We start from the raw sequence: 19864 nt of genomic DNA on the forward strand, positions 1-19864 counted from the left end.
ACTTTAAATGGCTGTGCTCATTCATCTTCCAGATATACAAAATGAAGCAGAGGGACATTTAATGAGCCTTTGCTCGATGGGGACTGAGTACCTGGCTTCCTCCTCTAAAAAGCTTTTCTCTCCAAGCTGTTGGATGAAATGAGACAATGGCTAAGAAACAGTGGTGATCCTAGAGTCTTTTGGGGCCCCTAAAATGTATGCATCATAAAACCGCCATGCTTAAGATATGGAAAATACACTAAAATACACAGAACGGCACACTGCACAATAACTTACAGTAATACACCATAGTGATTTATAGTACACTTACAGCCACAGTTTCGACATATACACATGAGCACAAACAGTGTACAGCATGCAATATATCTCTGGCTTTTTAGGTTCACCTTACTAAACTGCACAATATACAGTGTATTAATAGTATTGTTATTATCTTACCTTTGTTAACTTCTTAACTTCTTTCTTATTACTTTGAATGTATACTGTATTATTATGCGTAACAGCTACACAACACAAAAATTTCCCTCCGGTAATGAATTAAGCATCTATCTCTATTTATCTACTGTCCAAACTTCTTTGCATCTAAATTTCATAACTTAGCATTCATAGCTTGACAGTTAGCTTAGTTGGACACAGCTTTACTACATTGTATTGTGCGAGTTAGCTGATTATTGGCAGTTTAACTTTTGTCAGCCGTCGGGGGCCCCCTACTGACCTGGAGCCCCAAGCATTTGCCTGCTGGCACAGGGCACCTCTGGTTAAGAATAGCTATTGTCATATAAAATATGAAATGCGGGACTGCATACAGTGTTTTCGATATCATTTTCAGGCTGCAGGCAAGTGTCCTTCTGCTTCCCTGTGTAGCTTAGATGGCTCTTTTATATATGTTTTGCAGTTTTGTGTCACTGCTGCTTAAATGGCCCAACCTGAGGTGAACAGGGGATGACTAGTATACACTGGGGGGATTATTTTTACTCCTAACAATGAAGGGACACTGTCATCACGGCTGCCAAAATTAGCCATTTCTGCTAGTCTAAAGATGCTGTCTGCCAGTGAAGTCTGGTATTTCATTGTAATCTTGCTCTTGCTCTTCTCTGTGCTATTATCAGTCTCTGTCACTGTCACCAACTTTTACTGATTTGAAATCGCCGTAATCTGATGTAGAGCATATGAAACACAAATACATGTTTGGAAAATAATTACTTGCTGTTAAAATACACAAAATATTACAATACGCCCAATTAGCTTTAAAATAAGACGTCTCCATATATCTGCAGTTCTTTCTAGCTGAGCAGTAAGGATGAAAAACTCTGCACAGTTTTAAAGGCTGAAATCATGAGGCGATCGTATCTTGCCAGCAGACATTCGATATAAGAGAGACTTGCATGTGTCATCTATGTCATGACAGTTGGTTGAGGTCCCTATTTCTACATTTGTGAGATGTCTATACAGGTTTAAATACAACTTTGGACATCCACAATGGATATGGATACAACCTAAGCCTATTTGGGTTAACCTTGTGTAGAAGTTGGTGGCTTTAGCACAGGAGGTAGAGCAAGTTTTTGATTAAGTGTCGGGTCATTGCCTGGCTCATCTGCTCCATGTAGAAAGTGATACTGGTGATCACTTTGGTGTGTATTTATGTCTTCATCTGTACGTCATATTGGACAAAAACATCTGCCAAGTAAGTACAGTAACTGAGATGTGTAAATGCAAAGTTCACAAGATATCTTAAAAAGATGTCCTAAAACCAATAAGAACCTTCTGTGAATGTCTCAATTCAACGTTCATGAAAAGAGGTTGCAAAAACATTTCCTTCCAGCTACTCGAGATTTTTAATTAAAATCTGAACTACATTCTTCAGACTAATACAAGGTTAAGATAATATATGTGTGATCTCCACATACAGTAGATCGCTGCTCTAATGTTGCTCATTTCAGTATTATTTATACAGGATATTAAGAAAGAGGACAGTACTAAAATGTCTTTGGGTATGAATGACAATAATTGCTATCCACCTTTCAGACGTATATATCACAAAGAACCTCCGCTTTGATGGTACAATTGAGACACAAACTGTGATCCTATTACGTCCTAAAAGGTTGTTACTTTTTTTTTTTTTTTTTATTTTATAATGTTTCACTTTTTAGTGGACAAAGAAAAACAGGAAATGGCCAGTCTCCATTGATGGATCCATTAAGGGATAAAGGGAAGTATTCTAGAGAAGCAAATTTAAAGAATGGGCCTGACACTTTAAATCAGCAGAATGAATGTCTGTAAAGGGAGAAACAGACAATAAATACAAGCTGATGGCTTGCAGGGACACCGCAAGCCAAAACAACAGGTTCAGCAGAAGTATATAGTGTATTCTCTTGGCACATTATGGAAATAAATGGAACATAAGAGATATTTGTGCATCACCTGTGCACCATTAAAAAGCCAACTGAAAAACTTGAAATGCTCTCTGATGCTTAGTCTAAGTTAAATATAAGGGCCTCGTGCAAATGCAGACGACTGATCGTAGACTACAAATACTGTATAACATCAATCACTAACAATAACTCAATGCAGTGTGTTTACCAATTACATTTGCATCCTTTTGGTTTCAAAATCCATGATGATTCACCTCCACTACAGTACCTCATGTGCATGGCTCAATCCACCCACCCAACTCCACTGACACCGTAACAAGGTGCTGTCTTCTGTGGGTGAGAAAGACTTAAACTTGAGGGGGAAAAATAATCTTTCCTTCTCTTCTAAAAGTTTTAAATAAAAAAAAAGGTTTCAAAAGCACTGTATCTTTAAAAAGAATATGTCCTTAATAAGAGTCTAGGCAGATATTAGAAACTGACAACAAACACTATTCCAATAATGTCAAATTATGTATGCATTAAAGTGGTCTCGCAGGGATGTTGTTTTTGTTATTTATGTACGAAATGGGTTGGAATAGCATGTGTTGGATAATAAATAAAGATGAAATGCTATCAAGCTCTCTGAAAGAGCTGGGGCGGAGCCGTATTCTTCAATGTCTGGGAGCTGAATACCTCTTTGACAGAGAGCGAGAGGCATTGTCATTTTGGGAATTGATTTGTTGCTTTGGCAGGAGTGTCGCTTTTATGCAGCATTAAAAACTCTCTTGAAAAAAAAAGAGCAATTTACTTTCTGAAATAAAAAGAAATTCTTTTAAGTGACACACAATCATGCAATAGTAACAGAAGAAAGAGTTATTTCTCTAAATCTTTGTCCTGCTTCCCTCCCACCTTGAAGGGAGTAATCTGACTCTGTACAATGCTTCTGGTTTTATTACATTTACATGGTATAATATGTTTATTTTGCTGTGTTGTTCTCGTTTATTGCAGTTCAGTACATCAGCTAAAAGTTCCCAAAAAACGTCAACTCGATTCATTGATTGCTTATTTTAACGAGCGTCCTCGGCCGACTCGAACAGAACAGTTTGCAACTGTATGTGATAAATGGCAGAGAATCATTTCTAAAACTAAAAGCAGCATCACAGTAGGATAATTGCTTTCAACATCTAAGCTCACAGCCATCAGAACTTTCTCCGGATACTTTAAAACCCACTTATCTGAAATGTGTCATTTACGTACATTAGAGTTAAGCACAGAGAAGTTCACTGAAGTTCATTTTTCCACGTCAGGAATCATTTTTGTTTCCAAAAGTCAAATTCTGCATAAAATGGAAAATCTTTAGTTCAAGGCAACTCAAGTCTCAGGTCTCTGGGAAACAGATGGATGACCGCAGTTGTCCAAACTTCTGGGTGAAGTCTGCCTGACCTCGGACTAAAGCTTCCTCGTCTATGTAAACCGCTGGTCTCCTTGCTGCAATATAGTACTGCACCTTCCTCAGGCTCCAGCCGAGAACATAAATGAGCAGACCACACACAGCTGCCGTTGACCTGCCTACACCGGCGTTGCAGTGAACATAGACGGTGTGACCATTCTCCAACAGACCGTGAAGTAAGAACACAGCCTGGGGAAGCATCCTGATTCTTCCTGCACAAGGAGACAGTAATGCATAACACACCTTAATAACAACTGTGTATTTTTCTTACTCCAATAAATCATCTAGCTCTTTATTAATGATCCTGCTCTTGTTTTGTACCTGCCTTGTCAAAATCCACCTCGGGGTTTTCATTTTTCGGATGCCTTATCACACTAAGCTTCTCCCAAATCCTTTGTTGAATTTTCCCTCCATTTCGACCTGGCCTGCTCACGTGCCTGCTTCACATTAGCCAGAATTGAAGCCAGCATTTAACACACACTTGTTGCCAGATTGTCTTAGTGCTCACGCGGCCTCCTACCAGTTTACCTCTTTCTTTTCTTGTGAACTAACTAGCCTAAACTAAACTAAACTAAACTAAACTAGAAACTATACTGGACTTTGGTCTCTGTCACTCCCATGTATTATGGTTTTGTTTGATTTGGCTTATGGTTAAAGCACAATCGCCATACTTTCAGCAAACGTTGAATCTTCAAACATTTGATTCGTTGTGAGCCTGCAGCCTGGATTCACTTACTCGTTGGTGCCACAGACCTCCATTGTTTTCCAAAAACTATTTAAAAAATGAATAAGCCAGACCCACCACTCTCCCAGTGGCCTATTGTTTTGAATAAACCTGCTCTGATTCTGCACTTCTTTGTATTTTGGTTGGTGAGCTCCGCATAAGTGACATTTAAACATATTTTTGTAGTTTTCTACTTGCACAACGGCAAAGTATATGTTAATAATTCTTTTTTTTTCAAATATTTAATATGCTTCCAAAGTTATTGTGTAGAGGTGATTTGGAGTACAGCTTGCCATTTCAAACATCAGATTTCAAACATTTGAACTTGAATTGTAAACTTTGTTATGAAATGATAGGAAACAAGGATGTACCAATGAAATAAGTTGCTATTATAGCTTTAAATTTGTTGTGGAAGCAAATGGTCCGACAACATATGACTGACAACACACGATACTGTACTATATGAATAAGAGAAGCTTTAAAGGTGATCTGTGGTTATGTTTGGCTATAACAATATTATTATATGCAAGTACTCACACTGCTAAAGTGTCTTTGAGGAAGATTCTCAGTCCTTAACTGCTCTATATTAGTCCTCCGATTCCCCTCATTTTGACTTAACTAAATACCATTAGTTTTTTTGAAATAATTTCTTTTGTAAAATCTAATCTTACCCTCGGTGCTCATGTCAGGAGTGGGTATCCACACGTACACAAGGCCACAGTCTTTGTACAAATACATCATGGTCTCTGGGGTCATAGCGTCCTCTGGATTGCGCCTGCAGCCGTAGGAGTTGTTCACCACATCCCATTCGGTCTGGAAGTTCATCACCGCAGTAATGCCTAATTCATGCTTCATCTTGATTGTCACGTGTTCTACCTGTCGAGGGCAGCTGCCCAGCCAAATGCGTGGCAGCACCCTGGGGGCAACAAACAGGGACGCATTCATTTTGTATGTTTATTATGCTGTATCATAACTTATACATGAAAAATGTTAACTATTTTGGAAGCTGAGAGACACATCAGAGGAAATCTAGTTCGCTAAACATCTAAATATGTATTAACAGTTTGTTTCTCCTACCTACTGCCCTCTGCGCCTTATAGCTGTGATGTTTTATAGCTGTGATGTTTTATTGACCTCTTTTCCCTGTAAGTTTCTTTCGGACCACTACCGTCTCAGGCAGACTGCATTTAGTGCTTATTATCATGCATGAAGTCAATGAGAGGAGGTCACACATAAAAAGAATCAAGGATGCTGTTAATCTGTGATGTATTGGTGGTACTGCAGTAAATGTCTCTGATCTTGATTTGCTGTTAGACTACCACAATTGTTTTTAATCTAAAGTTTTCTCATTAACCAACTGTACTTTTTCCGGCAACTGAAAACATATTTACCCATTTTTTTCCCTCACTCTCACACTGTGTCATCAGTCTATTAGACCTAAATGAAAATAATAAAAATGGTTATTGCAGTAGATTGTTTTTCTTATTTTAGATGGATACAAACTACTCAACCACACTGGGCTGGATTATGTTACGTTTCTTCAAAAAACTTGTAAAAATAACCCACTTGTTCAGCCGAACAGAAATCTAAGCTTATTTTTAAAATGGCTATTCAGTATATGTCTTCCTTTCTGGTTGTGAGCATAAGACAAAGCAACTGCTAGTGATTGAGTTAAAGTTTGTTTGTTTTTTTATCAAAAGAGTTACTGCAAAGTGTGTATGTGTTTATGAATTTTTTGCTGACTGTGTGTTTTTAATTTTCTACAATTGAAGTGAGGACATTTAGACAAAAAGGGGGCAATCTATACATTTTTGGATCCTTTCACACAGGTTTTCGAGGTTAAGACTTGGTTTTCTGGTTAGAATTGGATTAAGGTTAGGGTTAGGCTTAGCCATTCAGTTGGGATGGTATGGGTAATGAGCTAAGGAATGGATTATTAATGCAAGTCTTAATTTTTATGGCCATACAAGTGTGTGTGTGTGTGTGTGTGTGTGCTTGTGTGTGTGTGTGTGTGTGTGTGTGTGTCTTAGAGGGACTTGGTGCTACACAGATGCAAGGTCTGAGAGACTAATTTAAAAAGCTATTAATAGGAAAGGTACAAGGGCACACTGAACACAGGTCCTTGACACAAGCCTTGTAAGGTCTTTGGACACAAATTAAAACCGGATGGCAACAGCCAAGGCTGCTCGTTTTTATGCACGTTATGAGCTCACAACCTTAGGGACTGCTGGGCTAATTTCTGCCGTGCCTGGTATACATGGAGTATATGCCTTACAAAAGGAAGCCGTGCATGGGTAGACAATTAAGTTTTATGCAGGATCTTGTGTTTTTGCCATTATAAGGTTAAGCCCAAAATTTGGATTTGAATCATATAGAGTTTAATGTGCGAGTTTGGGTGGTGCACCCTCACTTGTCACACATTTTACTGCTGTAAGTTTAAATTAAATATGCAAACTGTTACCATCAATCTATGTTTATATTTAGTCGTTTATCAGAGATTTTTATCTAAAGCAACGTATCCAGTGTTTTGTAAGAAAACTTCAACATGTGGACTGGAGCCAGGGATCGTACAACAACCGACCACTCAATCGATCTACACGCAATAACCTGCCACGACAGACTGAAAACATGTTTTTAGAAATCTTTACAATAGTAATAAACTAATCCTCTGATCTTTCCTTTCCAAAAGTATAAACCATGGCTTTCTAGAAGCCCCTTTGGCAGCAATTATAGCTTCAAGTCTTCTTTAACTCTCCACAAACACTTCACACCTGAATTTGTGCAGTTTATCTCATTCTTCCTGGCAGATCCTGTCGAGCTGTGTAAGATTGGTGCTTGAGACTTTTAAACACATCTCAAGAAACAGTAATGCAAGCAGAGTGCACATAACTACAGCATAGAGTTTCACAGCAAAGGGTGTCAAGATGTATGTAAAAAGGACCATTTCCATTTTTCATTAAAAAACAAAAACATTTTGAAAATTGTTTTACTTTTGCCATAAGGAGTAACTGTGCACAGGTTGATGGGGATGTATTCTAACAAAATGCCAAATATAAAGAGGTTCACGGATATGAAGCAAATTCCAACTAAGCCACTATGACTCTCTGGATCTGGCACTTCTGCTAAAGCTTCATCATTACTTTGACTTCTTCTTTTAAGATATTGAACATCATGAATATCTGTAAAGTCCATAGCAATTCATGCTAAAGTTATCACTACATTTTATTAAAAGTAACAAATGTCACTCTTGTGGAAGTTGTAAAGTGTTCAGAATCACACTGCACATGCAAACTGCTGACATCAAGCAACTTCTTTGATACTTTCAATCTGTCATACCTCTTGTGATTAGGAAGGACATTTTATAAAACCAATACCAAGGAGAACCATGAAGAGTGCTTCATTCAACACACTAACTACTGTATCAATCACTTTGCTACAATAAGCCAGTTACTGTATGAGTTACCTTGGAAATAAAAATTAATTCTCACTGATACTCTCTCCTTGCCATTGAACTCACCCACAAGGTTAAGGAGGTGATAATACATGTGCTAGTGATCTATCTTTGTAAAGAACAGTCGTTTTAAAAGTGACAGCAAATATAACCAAATGGGGAAAAAAGTAAGGTTAGAAAACAAAGGTGTGAAAAGGTTTAAGAAGGTGATTGGGGCTTGTGAAAAGAGTTTTAAACTCAACATCAATCTAGAAAAGGTAGTGTGTTGTGCCTGCCCTGCCCTCTTCTTAGGTTATCAAGATATTGATTGCATAAAATATCAGGACAAAGAAGAATTCAGATTTGCACTGTTAATATCTGTTAATGCATATGGTTAGAGAAAAATAAGATGTCAGAATTGTAATTCATTAGCTCCTGGGTTCCTCATTAATTTTTGTAGAATTACATTAATTACATGCATCATATTCCATATTACAAAGCCGGACGGGGGGTCTACTTTAGTCTATCTGCAACAGAAAATATGAAGCTACCTTCAGTATCCAGCTAGCTTAACTCAGTATGGAATCAGCGACCTTCCCACTGTAAGGTGTAAATCAGACAGCGCAAGATTTTATGTGATGGTATGTTTAGCTAAATTTTGAAAATACCACAGTCTGAAAGTTTATTTTCCTGCTCTAACAAACCTTGATTAAATCCACTTATCCACTGGGGTCAAAACAACATCTCTGATGCCAGCAAACATCTTGCTAAAGTTCACCAAGAGCTGGCACTGACTCAATACCACATACACACAACTCAGAGGCAAGTATGTAAATGCAAAAAAACCTAGAAACCTTTCTTTGACAATAATTGAGAATCATCACAAAGCCTGTTAAAGCAGTGTGCAACAACACTATTCTTACAGTGCCAGTTCTGCAAAGACTCTTTACCTGGAGAAATGTATGGTGTTCTGACCAGCCACACTGAAGTAAAAGTTAGTTGTGTGTTTCATCTCATCCGTATGTCCTGTTTCTTCTATCCAGTGACCAATGGGATGGCAATAAACATCATCCACCATGTTCCTCTCATCAAATGAACACCATCTGTCATTGCTTGGACCACTACCTGGTGACATAGAAGACAACCTTTGTGCCGGGTTAGTGACCAAACACTGGCCTTTGTTAAATGAGGGAAAACAGAGTCAGTTTTCAATTACTTTTTCCATTTTTGGATATCTGCATGACTAGTTAAAAAAACATGATGCATTGTTATAAATAACCCAACAGTGAATACATTTGGTAAAATTTGTTCCACCTCAACCAGCTACAGCATTTAAATGCGGTTTATGTGTGCAAATAATCCAGTAAGATATTATAAATACCCATATAGTAGTAAATATGACACATTTTGGACTGTATTAAGTAGATTTGTACTGTGTTTATGAACATGAACAACTTTTATACTAAAATAGACCTTTTGTAATTGAATGCTGGAGAACATCTGCACATATATACTTTTCATTATTTGAATATAACATTTTAACCAAATTTGTCTCTGTAGGGCCACCGTACACTCCTGACCACACATTTCACAGATGTGACGTTGTCGCCATCTTGTGGCCCAAGCATCTATTACACAAAACGAACCAGACATGGCGGAGCTGTTTTCTGCTTTTGCCTGAAATGTTGCCGCCGATGGTAATTACTTATGTGTGACGTCTTAAAAGCGTCATGCTTACGTAAGCGGCTAGGTCTGACGCGTACCTTCCCAGACGAAGGTGCCTCGGACTCTCTTGACGAACTTGAACCACAGCGTGTCTTTAAAGGGCTCTGCCAGCTGCACGTCGCCGACCCACAGGCTCGGTTCGAGTGGTGACAGCAGCGTCTGTGTGGCTTTCATCTGAACCGCTCTGTTCGGGTCCCAGTTGCCCATTTCAGGACGCGAGCCCAAAACAAAGACCTCTATATCTGAAGACTCCGGAGTGAGAATGACACCGAATCGGAACAACATGGTTACAGCTTTGAATAAATATCTCCAGTTGTTGTTAATGTGCTTACCGCCTGTATTACAGCTCGTCTATTAGATCCCTGTGGCCGATGATCTTCTCTACCCTAAATATAACGGCCTTGTTTTTAGACGGGGTACTTTACAGCAAAGAGGGAATGAAGAGAATGACGTCCCACTCTGTCACTAACCGCGGGCACCATAATATCATTCACATGGGATTGTGAGCCTCACTGGCGTAGTTCAAAACAGTCTATAAATACTTTTGCTCACTTTGTGAAGCACTCTACTCAGTTACACTTCCATTTGTATCTATAGCAAAGTTTAGTAAATTAAATAAAGGTAGTTTTAATATACAGGATTGGCATTGGATGGAGACAAGTGTTTGCACAAGATTCATGAGGCCTAAAGTCTGTGAGCAATGTGCAGCTGGATTCAGCTAACAGTTGTAATCTCTTCCCTTTGGTTCTCAGCTGTGGCTTGTACTAACTCATGGTCACCGTGTTAAAAAAAAAACAAATGTATGTTGTGTCCTAAGCTGCTGTTTCTTGCCAATAAACTGGCAATTGTAATAAAGCACAATGCCAACAAAAATCTTCTGATAATTGTTTAACCAGCCCCAGGGACATATAAGATTTAGATAATATACTTTAAGCTTTATTTGAGGTTAGAAACCTTGCCTGTGATCAGTGCATCAGGATCACTACTGCTAAAGTGGACTGTGACTGCAATATCTGTCACTACAACAAATGTTGCATTTAACAAGCAAAACCAAAAGCTCTTTGTAACGAATCACATAACACACCACAAAAAGAATACTGTGATTTTCCAGAGGAAATTATGTTTGGCTTGATGCATGATGGCCGTGACGACCCAAATAAACCCCTCCTTGTGAGTAATTACTGTACCACAGAAAAAACCATTGGTTTTTAGACTTTTGCTCTCTGTCAAGTTATACTACCTCCTATATGTTTATCAAGTATGCATGCTGAATATCATCATCATTTATTCTGATGACATTTTAATTTAAAAAGCTCATACAGCAAATTATTAGGCTTCCAAGTTAATATGCTTGACGTTATGTTTCCCACTGCACAACTACACCAACAGTGATCCATCACCACATACATTATGTTGTGTAACACACATCTTTAAAGGTTAAAATAGTTGTACATGTTTAAAGTTCCAGGTAATATCACAGCTTCTAAACACTTATATATATTATTATGATATTATGTATTCTTGGTCTCTCTTATCTTCCTGACAATTTCAGTGAAAATGTTACTCTGCTGCAGAAAGTGCAAAACAGTTATTTCTAACTATAACATCAATCACACAAAGATACACTATGTCCACATGATAAAACCAAAATATATTGTTATATCTCACCTACTTTAATATGGATGTTGCTATTGTTGAGAAATTTATTTAATTTAGTTAAAGGGCTACACTTTTCTCTCTCACACAGCTGTGAATTTCCTGTTTTTCCTCTTAAAAATCCTGATCCTCTGATTTTGATCCAGGATTATTGAAATGTTCTTTAGGTTATGTTCCCAATAGAACCTGGCAATATTTATAAAGTAAATCAGTAAATACCACTCGTTTTTTATTTTTTTAAATTCAAAAATATTTTATAAAATAATGGATGAGACAAAGTTTCGATTACATTCATTCAGAACTTGCCACATCATGGTATTTTTCTGAAGGTAGCCGAGCCATCACTGCAAAGCTGACCGTGTCTCCAACATATGGTAGGGTTGGCAAAATCGTCTTCATTCTTAACTGACCGTCAGCAACTGGAGGTTTGTGTAGCAAGAGTGAGCCACTGGGTCCCAGGACACGTAGTTTAACTACATTTCAATTCAAAGCTTCAGTAAGTAACTTTTTATCTGTTCTTAGTCCACAGATACCATTTTTTTCCTGGAAACCACATATTATATCCTATATTAGACATTAAATGTTATTAATGTATTCTACATCAAACAAGTCTAGTCTAGTCAACAATCAATCTACCAACAAAACAAATTAAAATTTTACTCAAATTTTAACTGAATTACTCCATGTTTTAACATATCATCACACAATTTACCATTTTACAAGTTTACTTACCCACAAATAATAGCAAGAGGTCATAAATATGAGAGAAAAACTTATTCAGGCATTTTCATGTCTTCCCATTTCTTTTTTTACCCGTATTAAAATTAGGATCTCTACTCGAGGTGAGAGCACCCACCCTCTACAGGACTAACTAACCATGCAAGCGTATGAGAGGTAGATGTAATAGAGCAGGCAGCTTGCAGCTTTTTCAGCTTTAGGTTACTGAGGTTATCTGAAATGAAAGAAACATTACTCTTTAAAGTGGGACTTTTCTTAGGTCCATGACTTTCTTGGATTTTGTACAAATAATACAAACAGGAGGTGACTGCAGACTATACTGTACCGTCACATCAGTACTAGCCCCAGATGAGAAATATGCAAATTTAGTGTTAATGTGTGCTTTTATGAGATATACTGTAAATGTAAGGATTTTCATTACATCAGAGTATATACAGTACATCTTTATTAACAAAGCATCTTAGCAAAGTTCTAATAAAAGTACTAGAAAAGTATTAGAGCTACGAATTATTATTTTCATTTTATTATTTTAATGTTTCAGTTAAACTTTCCCTAAAGCTATAATGTGCTACAGTAGGATATAGGAAAGTGTAATAATGTCAGCTACAAAATGTCCATTAACCAGACACCTGCCTTCCACACCAAGCAGGACTACTGAGCCAGATCACTTCTACAGTGGCATGCAGCATCTTCTCTGACAATTTATTAATAAATAGCAGTAATCAACAATTGTGACTGTTTGTACCTGACGTTGTCTGGGCCTGCCCTCACAACATTCACTTAACTGTATTTTCCAGAAAAAGTTGAGTTGATTTTTAAGTAGAAGCATCCTAAGTAAAGATGTTTTTCATTAAATGTGTTTTATCCTAACTATCCTAAGATTGTTCTAGAGTGCTAGTAAATATGCAACACAATGACAATTGTTCGCCATTTAATTTTAAATGGCGAACAATAGTCTTTATTGAATAAAAGTAGATATACTGCACAACTACATAAACATTTATACATCACCACATAGTAAATAATTCTGTACACACACTATGAAAAGGCTGAAAAAAAGGAATGCATATTACGCATACACTTTGTCTGTCACGCAGAAAAATGCTTCCATATTCTTGGTCCTGCAGATAAATTCTGCTGCTCAGCTTTATGTGAGAATTGTATCATATACATTTTCCTGAATAAGGAGACCCATAATATTTTACCATTTATGACCCAAACTGCTCATTTAAGTAGATCTATGTAGTACATCATTCATGAGTACACAGATATACAGTAGGTCCACTAAACACGATAAAAATGTGTTGTTGTTCTTTCAGTACCATCCCAGTAATTGTCTCCACCAACTCACCTAACTTGTCTTGTTAAATAGCTACACTGTTCTCTATCTCAGTAGGGTTCAGATATGTGTAGGGTACTTTCAGCAGTAAGTTTCTTGTTGCAATTGCTTCACTGAGTTTGGATAACTCTGCTTGAAATTCCTTAATCGTCTCTTTCGGTTCAGGCTCATCGAAATGTTCCTCAGGGTAGGAGCCCAGCGGAACCTGCCAGAAAAAGGTAAACCAGCCATGCACAGGATGTTCTTTGTTACAATGGTTTACAGAGCACTTTCAGAAGGTGAATGGGTTATAATGAGTGTGTTCATAAACACCAAACTCACCATATCTTGATATTTATTTGACAGCTCCCAAGCCATTGCTGCAAAGCTTGCTGTCTCTCCAATATTTGGTAGGGTCTCCAAAATTGTTTTCATGCTTGACTGCCCCTTAGTGGTTGGGGGAGGTTTGTGCAGTAGGAGCGAGCCATTAGGCACCCAGGAGGTGTAGTCGAACTACATTATGTGAGAAACCTCAATAAGTGTGATTTGTTAGAATCCCCCCTTGTTCATTGTCACTTCCCTTGGATGTTTCATCCTAACTGTTCAGAATGAAGGGTTTGACATTAGAAAGTTGTTTATGCATCTAAGAACTGTAGAAGGGAAAGTTGTTTTGTGCTTTAATAAGTGTTGTATGAGTCTGTCAGTACTACTTTGGAAGCCAGTCATGGTTCAGAGTCAAGAATGAGACATCTTGTGCCCATTAATCCAAAGTTGTATTTTTCTAAAGAAATAATATTGCTATCAGTATAGTTTTGCCAGGGCCTTTAAAAAAGAAAAAAGGCAACAATTATTATTATTCAAAGGAGACTACTGCCTTAAAATGTTTTCAAGTTACTATATTTTGCACCATGATTGACTTTCAAGCAAGTATTTATGGGTTCATACAGCTCTTAAAGTTGGATGCAAAGGTTTGCATTTTTTTTTTTTTGAAAAGGGAAAAGGAGTAAAAGAGAGATTTTTTATAGTTTGCATCTCCCTACATACAACGTTATTGTGAGAGAATGCAAGTCAAAACCCAAACCAAACCTAATGACAATGCACATTCAGCTGGTATAAATGTTTTTTTTAGCATAAAGTTATAAAAATTAAGTTTGCAAAAATGTTATGGCTGATACCCTAATGAAAGAATTTATGGATAGAATCAGTTCAGCACATTTAAAGTGTTCAGTGATCAGTGATCGTGTTTGATTAAACCAAAGAACATTTTGTGTTTTCCTAATTATTCAGCCTCACCAGTCCACTATTGACGGCAGCATGTTGAGCTGTCACTGTGAAGATCACCATGGTGATGAACTTGATCACCTCCTCAACAGCATGAAATTTGGCTGGAATCCCTGTGGGTAGCCACACCATTGTCAGTTGACCTTTGACACTGTCTAGATTATTTTAAAAAATACTATAGAATAGGGGCACATTTTTTATAATTTGCGTTTACAAAGAGTATGTCGGAACGTGAATTAAATACCTGAGTCTTTGTTTGCTAAAAAGCCGTGGTTGAATATCTCACTGATCCATTCTTGTAGTTCAGTATCTTTTTGCACATCACTGTCTGAGGGGTAATAGTACTCCAATATTCCTTTCACAAAGCTGGTGAAAACAAAACCATCGTACTTTGAAAGAATGTAAAGTCATTTAAAGATTCAGGAAACGCAGCAGTACAGCTCGTAGCCATATTTCATACTGCTACATTTTTGCTTACTTATTGATAATGTTCCACAGCTTCAGGCCATCGTCTCTGTAGTAGAAGTCAGGGATTGTGTCCAGACCTCGGGTAGTGATGTTCTCTGGCAGACAGAGGGAGCTGTAGGTCACTTCAGAAAAAGCCCTTCTCATAAGCTCTGTCAGACCCTCATATCCGAATGAACACTACAAATAGGAAAGATCAGACTATTTTATGTTAAATATATACATTTAATATATTGTTTTGAGTATTAACCCCTAACAATTGTATGTACACATCAAAAAATCCATACTGTACTTAAAAGCCCACTGGGTCCAAAAACCTTTTTGCAGGCCGCGAGTGTGTACCGGGTGTGAGGGATCAGCAGCTACACAGAAACAGAGAGTAGAGTATTCAATTCAAAATACAATCTGTAAAATGTCTAAGTCAACATTTCTAAATAACAGGATGCACAGCTTGAATGTGTTTGCATCGACAAACAAACCAATATAATCGGCCCTGATGTTTAAAATTGATAACATACAGCACTATATAAACTTTTTTTAACACAAAATGTGAGGATGTTTTGACAATAATATCTTGAAGGGTTTTATTTAACAGTAGTTTAAAAGGTGCACTAAGAGGAGAGGACTACCTGTCCTTAATGGTTAATATTACTCTTGTGGTTTGTTTGGGCTTGTTGTCATTCTGCCGAATCAATTTGACATCAACCAGATATCCGTTTATATGATGGAATAAAAACATTTCCACAGTACTGTACATCTTTATGACTGTAAACAACATGCAAGTAAAAAAAAATCTTTTGAAGAACATCAAACAAGCACCACCAATTATAACTGTACCTTGTAGAGGGGATGAACCCCAGGCAAGCATCGGAGAGTGGCAACAGTAAAGGCTTCTGCCAGGTAGTGAGTGTTCATGAGGTGATAGACGGACTGATGCTGCATTAAATCTGCATTTTTAATAAACATCTTGGCTAACAGCCAGTCTGTCTCCGAGTCACTGGGCAGAAAGATGGGGTTGTCCTCTGAAGGTTGTTGATGCAGCTATAAAGTGAGAAAGATAATTAACTTTTACTTTTCTATTGTAAAAACACACTGATGGACTTTAAATTCAAACGGATGACTTTACGCAGCACCGTGGGATGTTTGATACTTTATTTATTCACAGATCATCTGTAATATAAATGATTCTACAGCTTTCCATATGCAAAATGTATGTTAGTAAAATACCTGTATTGCAATCGGCTTCAGTTTGTTCTCTGGATTCATGTAGAACAAACAGAAACCGGTGGCCACATGCAGTGATTCACCATTGTACACCTTAGTGGGTATTCCATCCATCCACTTGAGGTTGTAGACAAATATGTTACCTTTCTGGTGCAAGAAAGATGTTGTGTAAGATGTTGGAGGCAAAAGTATTAGGAAGCAATACATTTTTTATACACTTAACATATTTAGAAATGGCCTACTACTTTATGAGTAAACTAACAAAAATATAGTAAAAAATCAAATATTAATTGGTGTAATACCATCATTTCCATCTGCAGAGAGCTACCCTGTTCCAGGAAGGACTTCACCATCTCCTCTGTGACTGGAAAATTGGGGGGAAGCTCTGAGCACCTGGTGATCACATTGGGATTCACTGCATTCAGAAACTGTGATCCATAAAAGTCATCTTCCTTCCAATGTTCGGCAACATACTCTGAAAGAAAGGCAAATAGAAGTTATAACTGGTCTCTTATGTTCTCTAAAAAAACGTATTTGAAATAGAATTAGCTGCAATGCAACCACAGTGGAAGTTTTGAAAATCTGTTTTCTACTGGGGACCAAAACATGGCAAATGAAGTTTACTCCTTGGTGTGACGTGTACTTGTGCTGTGTATCCTAAAGCAGATGGATGTGGAAAATGGTGCGTGAGGGTCCTTTTATTGTCTCTGGTCATTCTTTGCCATTTCAGGTTTCAGCATCAAATTAGATTTAACATTTTGTACGTGAATCACTTTGGCCTGAATGTGCCATAAGAATGAAAATATTCATGTGAGTAAGAGCACAATTAAAATGCTACCTGACATCTTGGTCTTTGTGAGCACGAACATCTCTTTGATATCTTCTGTTTTTTTCCATTGTTCATTAGGTTCACCCTGCCCCAAAAGTGCAAATGCACCACCACTGAGATCAGAAAAGGCAAACAAGTTAAATGCAGAACATTAATTTTACTGCATTAATGTCATTGAAGTCCAAATTTAATGACTCACATAATTCTTTTTTTATAAAGTATTTCCATTTTTTTGGTCAAAGAGTAGCCGATTCCAGCTGGAAGCTCAGATGTATCTGTGTAATGGCTGATGTGTGGTAGCTTTTCATCAGTGAACATCCATCTACACAGGTAAAAAAAGGAACAAGAGTATCACAACCATCTCGCCACATAAGTGTCAGAGAGAAACTGTAGCAGTAGGAGCGTAATGTACTGCACATGTGAAGACTCACTTGAACAAGCTCTGTCTATGTATTAATTCTTTTCTCCGGTGATCAATCAACTGGGGTTGGTCCTCTTCAAACACCCGCACAGCTGAGAGATCGAACATAAAATCAGCAATATTGTGACACAAGAAGCAAAGATTGACATGACATTTTGCATATTTAAATCAGACCTCTCCCTTCCCTCAGCTCCACAGGTTCTGCCCTCGAGATCCATCTGTAACAGGGGAAGGGAATGACCTCTCCCCCTGGAGTCGTCACAACTATTTTGGAGCAGAACCACTCATCTTCTGGGAGAAATAATAATTTATGTTTCTCCACCTTGACTAGCAGAAGTTTCCCCAGAGATGAGTTGGTTTGCACAGTGTATGTCAGTGTCTTGAGGGAAAAGACATAAGCTGTTTTATTTAAACAGTTTACGTCTGTAGCAGGGTGAAGTCTAAATTATGTCCAGATAGATAAACAGAGAGAAAAGACACAGCAAATGTAACACTTTGTGGGTGTGGGTAAAACAATGGGAAATGCTCACTGACATGCAGTACATCACAAATGTGAACAGGGACGTCTGACAAGCAATAACAAAGCGAAGGCCACACAACGCTCTAATCCACAATCCATGAGTTAGACTCATGACAAGTGTCAATAAGAGATCAAGTTGCATTAGCCATCAGATTTCTGGGTTTGCTCACTTTAAACTTTATGCACTATTCCCATCTTTGCTAAAAATTATCTCGCTACCACTGTTTTTAAATGAAATTATGTAAAAATCTTTGACGCAGACAAATGCCACCTCACACATGCACACAAAAACATGTATGAGTCCAACTCATACAGTTATTTTTAACTTACCACTCCAGTCTTAAACTTTATATCAAAATTGTCCAACTTGGTTGCCTCGCTGTGACCTTCGGTTCCAACTAGTGTGATGTGTATGTGGTCCAGTGAACCTGCATTTACCATGTCGCCTGTTGTCACTTCTAGCTTGTACTCAGGCATGGTTATTTGACAGCAGTTCTGTGTGGACTGAAACAATAAAACAAACAAAAAAAAACTAAAGAAATTTTTAATCCATGGTGTTAATTGTAGCATAAATGAACTTCATCTTCTACCTTTTTGCTCAGTTTTTCTGTTGCTCCTCTCAGCTTTGCTCCTTTTCTTCTGTCTCAGTGCTGTGTGTCAGGCTCCTCCTATGTTTGGTTTTACACAGATAAAAATTCAAACTACCAGAGAGGCTTGAAATTATAATTGCATTTGCAAATTCACATGCAAATCATATACATACCACATCTACTACATGTACAGTGAAATGACAGTTCCCTGATGAACTATGATCTCACTGTAGTCCATAACCCACAGCAGTTTGCAGATTAGAATTCAGATATGTAAATATGTGTATAACTCCAGAAGGCTGTAACTGTATTAGCTTTTAGTGCTATACAATTGCATCACACAGACAGTGAGGAAGTCTGTGTTGAAAGACAGGTTTGCTACAGGCCCTGCACATAGATATCAGTGGAGCTACACTGGTTAAAAAAAAATGTTAAAAGCAAAATTCTTAAACATTGGCCACAAGCATTGCACCTTTTCTTTCCAGCAAGAGACAAGGCAAAAAGGCAAGGCAATAAATACAACTAACAAAAAATAATAAATAAAGCTACACTGTCCTGTACATACAGTAAAAAAAACTAATTCTTTGGGACAATCGTTGGGTTTAGTCTATGTTGGCCACCACTTAGACTACAGTCTGCAGAGGGGGTCTAGTCAGTTTGTCAAAAGGTTCTGCCCTTCAGACACCAATAGAACAGTTTTAAACCTTAGTAACCCTTTTATAATGTCACTTCATTGGTCTTTATTTTAGGTGTTTTTTCTTAAATTAATATACACATCTCAATAAATCTTTGTATACTTTATGGTCAGCGCTCCAATAAATAATTGATATCCTCTCAAGTAAGACCAAAGGGGTCTAAGTGGAGCCCACTTATGGTAGGCATATGTATAAATTGGGCATGTACAATTAACATATGAATGTACGATCAGAATGCATTAAGGCACAGTCAGTTTAAACTAAATGCTAATGTCATTAATGTGGTCATAATGGAAATATTCAGTTGTGTTTACAGAGGTGCAGCTGAAGAGCCCATTACTCAGAATTTAAGTTTAGGAATTGTGAGATTAAAAATATGAGACCTAATGCTGAGGAAATCACTAAAATCTGTACCGTACAGAAACGGCAATATTTCATGGCAATACA

The 19864-nt window shown here is 37.6% G+C and overlaps 2 protein-coding genes across 4 annotated transcripts; both read right to left on the reverse strand.

Moving 5' to 3' along the window:
- Nucleotides 1-272: 272 nt before the first annotated feature.
- On the reverse strand, nucleotides 273-10367 carry epm2a (EPM2A glucan phosphatase, laforin). Of its 2 annotated transcripts, none has more exons than XM_067482791.1 (4): nucleotides 9719-10367; nucleotides 8906-9080; nucleotides 5197-5441; nucleotides 273-4013 (listed from the first exon to the last, which is right to left on the reverse strand). In XM_067482791.1, the coding sequence occupies exons 1-4, from the start codon at nucleotides 9963-9965 to the stop codon at nucleotides 3730-3732; spliced, it is 951 nt and encodes a 316-aa protein (XP_067338892.1). In that variant the 5' UTR covers nucleotides 9966-10367; the 3' UTR covers nucleotides 273-3729. The 2 variants fall into 2 exon arrangements, with proteins under 2 accessions (XP_067338892.1, XP_067338893.1); XM_067482792.1 differs by having other exon boundaries at nucleotides 9694-9859.
- Nucleotides 10368-11651: 1284 nt separating this feature from the next.
- Nucleotides 11652-18795, reverse strand: LOC137103052 (arachidonate 12-lipoxygenase, 12R-type-like). Of its 2 annotated transcripts, none has more exons than XM_067483067.1 (15): nucleotides 18723-18795; nucleotides 18463-18636; nucleotides 17787-17991; nucleotides 17623-17704; nucleotides 17391-17513; nucleotides 17201-17304; nucleotides 16665-16837; nucleotides 16366-16509; nucleotides 15976-16179; nucleotides 15456-15500; nucleotides 15152-15318; nucleotides 14918-15039; nucleotides 14686-14786; nucleotides 13735-13905; nucleotides 11652-13618 (listed from the first exon to the last, which is right to left on the reverse strand). In XM_067483067.1, exons 2-15 carry the CDS (start codon nucleotides 18607-18609, stop codon nucleotides 13439-13441), a joined length of 1968 nt encoding a protein of 655 aa, XP_067339168.1. In that variant the 5' UTR covers nucleotides 18610-18636; nucleotides 18723-18795; the 3' UTR covers nucleotides 11652-13438. The 2 variants fall into 2 exon arrangements, with proteins under 2 accessions (XP_067339168.1, XP_067339167.1); XM_067483066.1 differs by having other exon boundaries at nucleotides 15426-15500.
- Nucleotides 18796-19864: the final 1069 nt, after the last annotated feature.

This window comes from Channa argus, chromosome 17, assembly GCF_033026475.1.
Source record: "Channa argus isolate prfri chromosome 17, Channa argus male v1.0, whole genome shotgun sequence".
Lineage (NCBI taxonomy): Eukaryota > Metazoa > Chordata > Actinopteri > Anabantiformes > Channidae > Channa > Channa argus.

Bases quoted from the DNA above. Each gene is read 5' to 3' on its own strand.
- epm2a (XM_067482791.1), bottom strand. From the start codon at position 9,965: ATGTTGTTCCGATTCGGTGTCATTCTCACTCCGGAGTCTTCAGATATA. The intron at 9,081-9,718 runs GTACGCGTCAGA...CTATGTCACCAG, and splicing joins AGGCACCTTCGTCTGGGAAG to GTAGTGGTCCAAGCAATGAC. The intron at 4,014-5,196 runs GTAAGATTAGAT...CTCCTTGTGCAG, and splicing joins TCCTGACATGAGCACCGAGG to GAAGAATCAGGATGCTTCCC.
- LOC137103052 (XM_067483066.1), bottom strand. From the start codon at position 18,609: ATGCCTGAGTACAAGCTAGAAGTGACAACAGGCGACATGGTAAATGCA. The intron at 17,305-17,390 runs GTGAGTCATTAA...TTCTGATCTCAG, and splicing joins CTTTATAAAAAAAGAATTAT to TGGTGGTGCATTTGCACTTT. The intron at 16,510-16,664 runs GTATTACACCAA...TTCTTGCACCAG, and splicing joins CTCTGCAGATGGAAATGATG to AAAGGTAACATATTTGTCTA.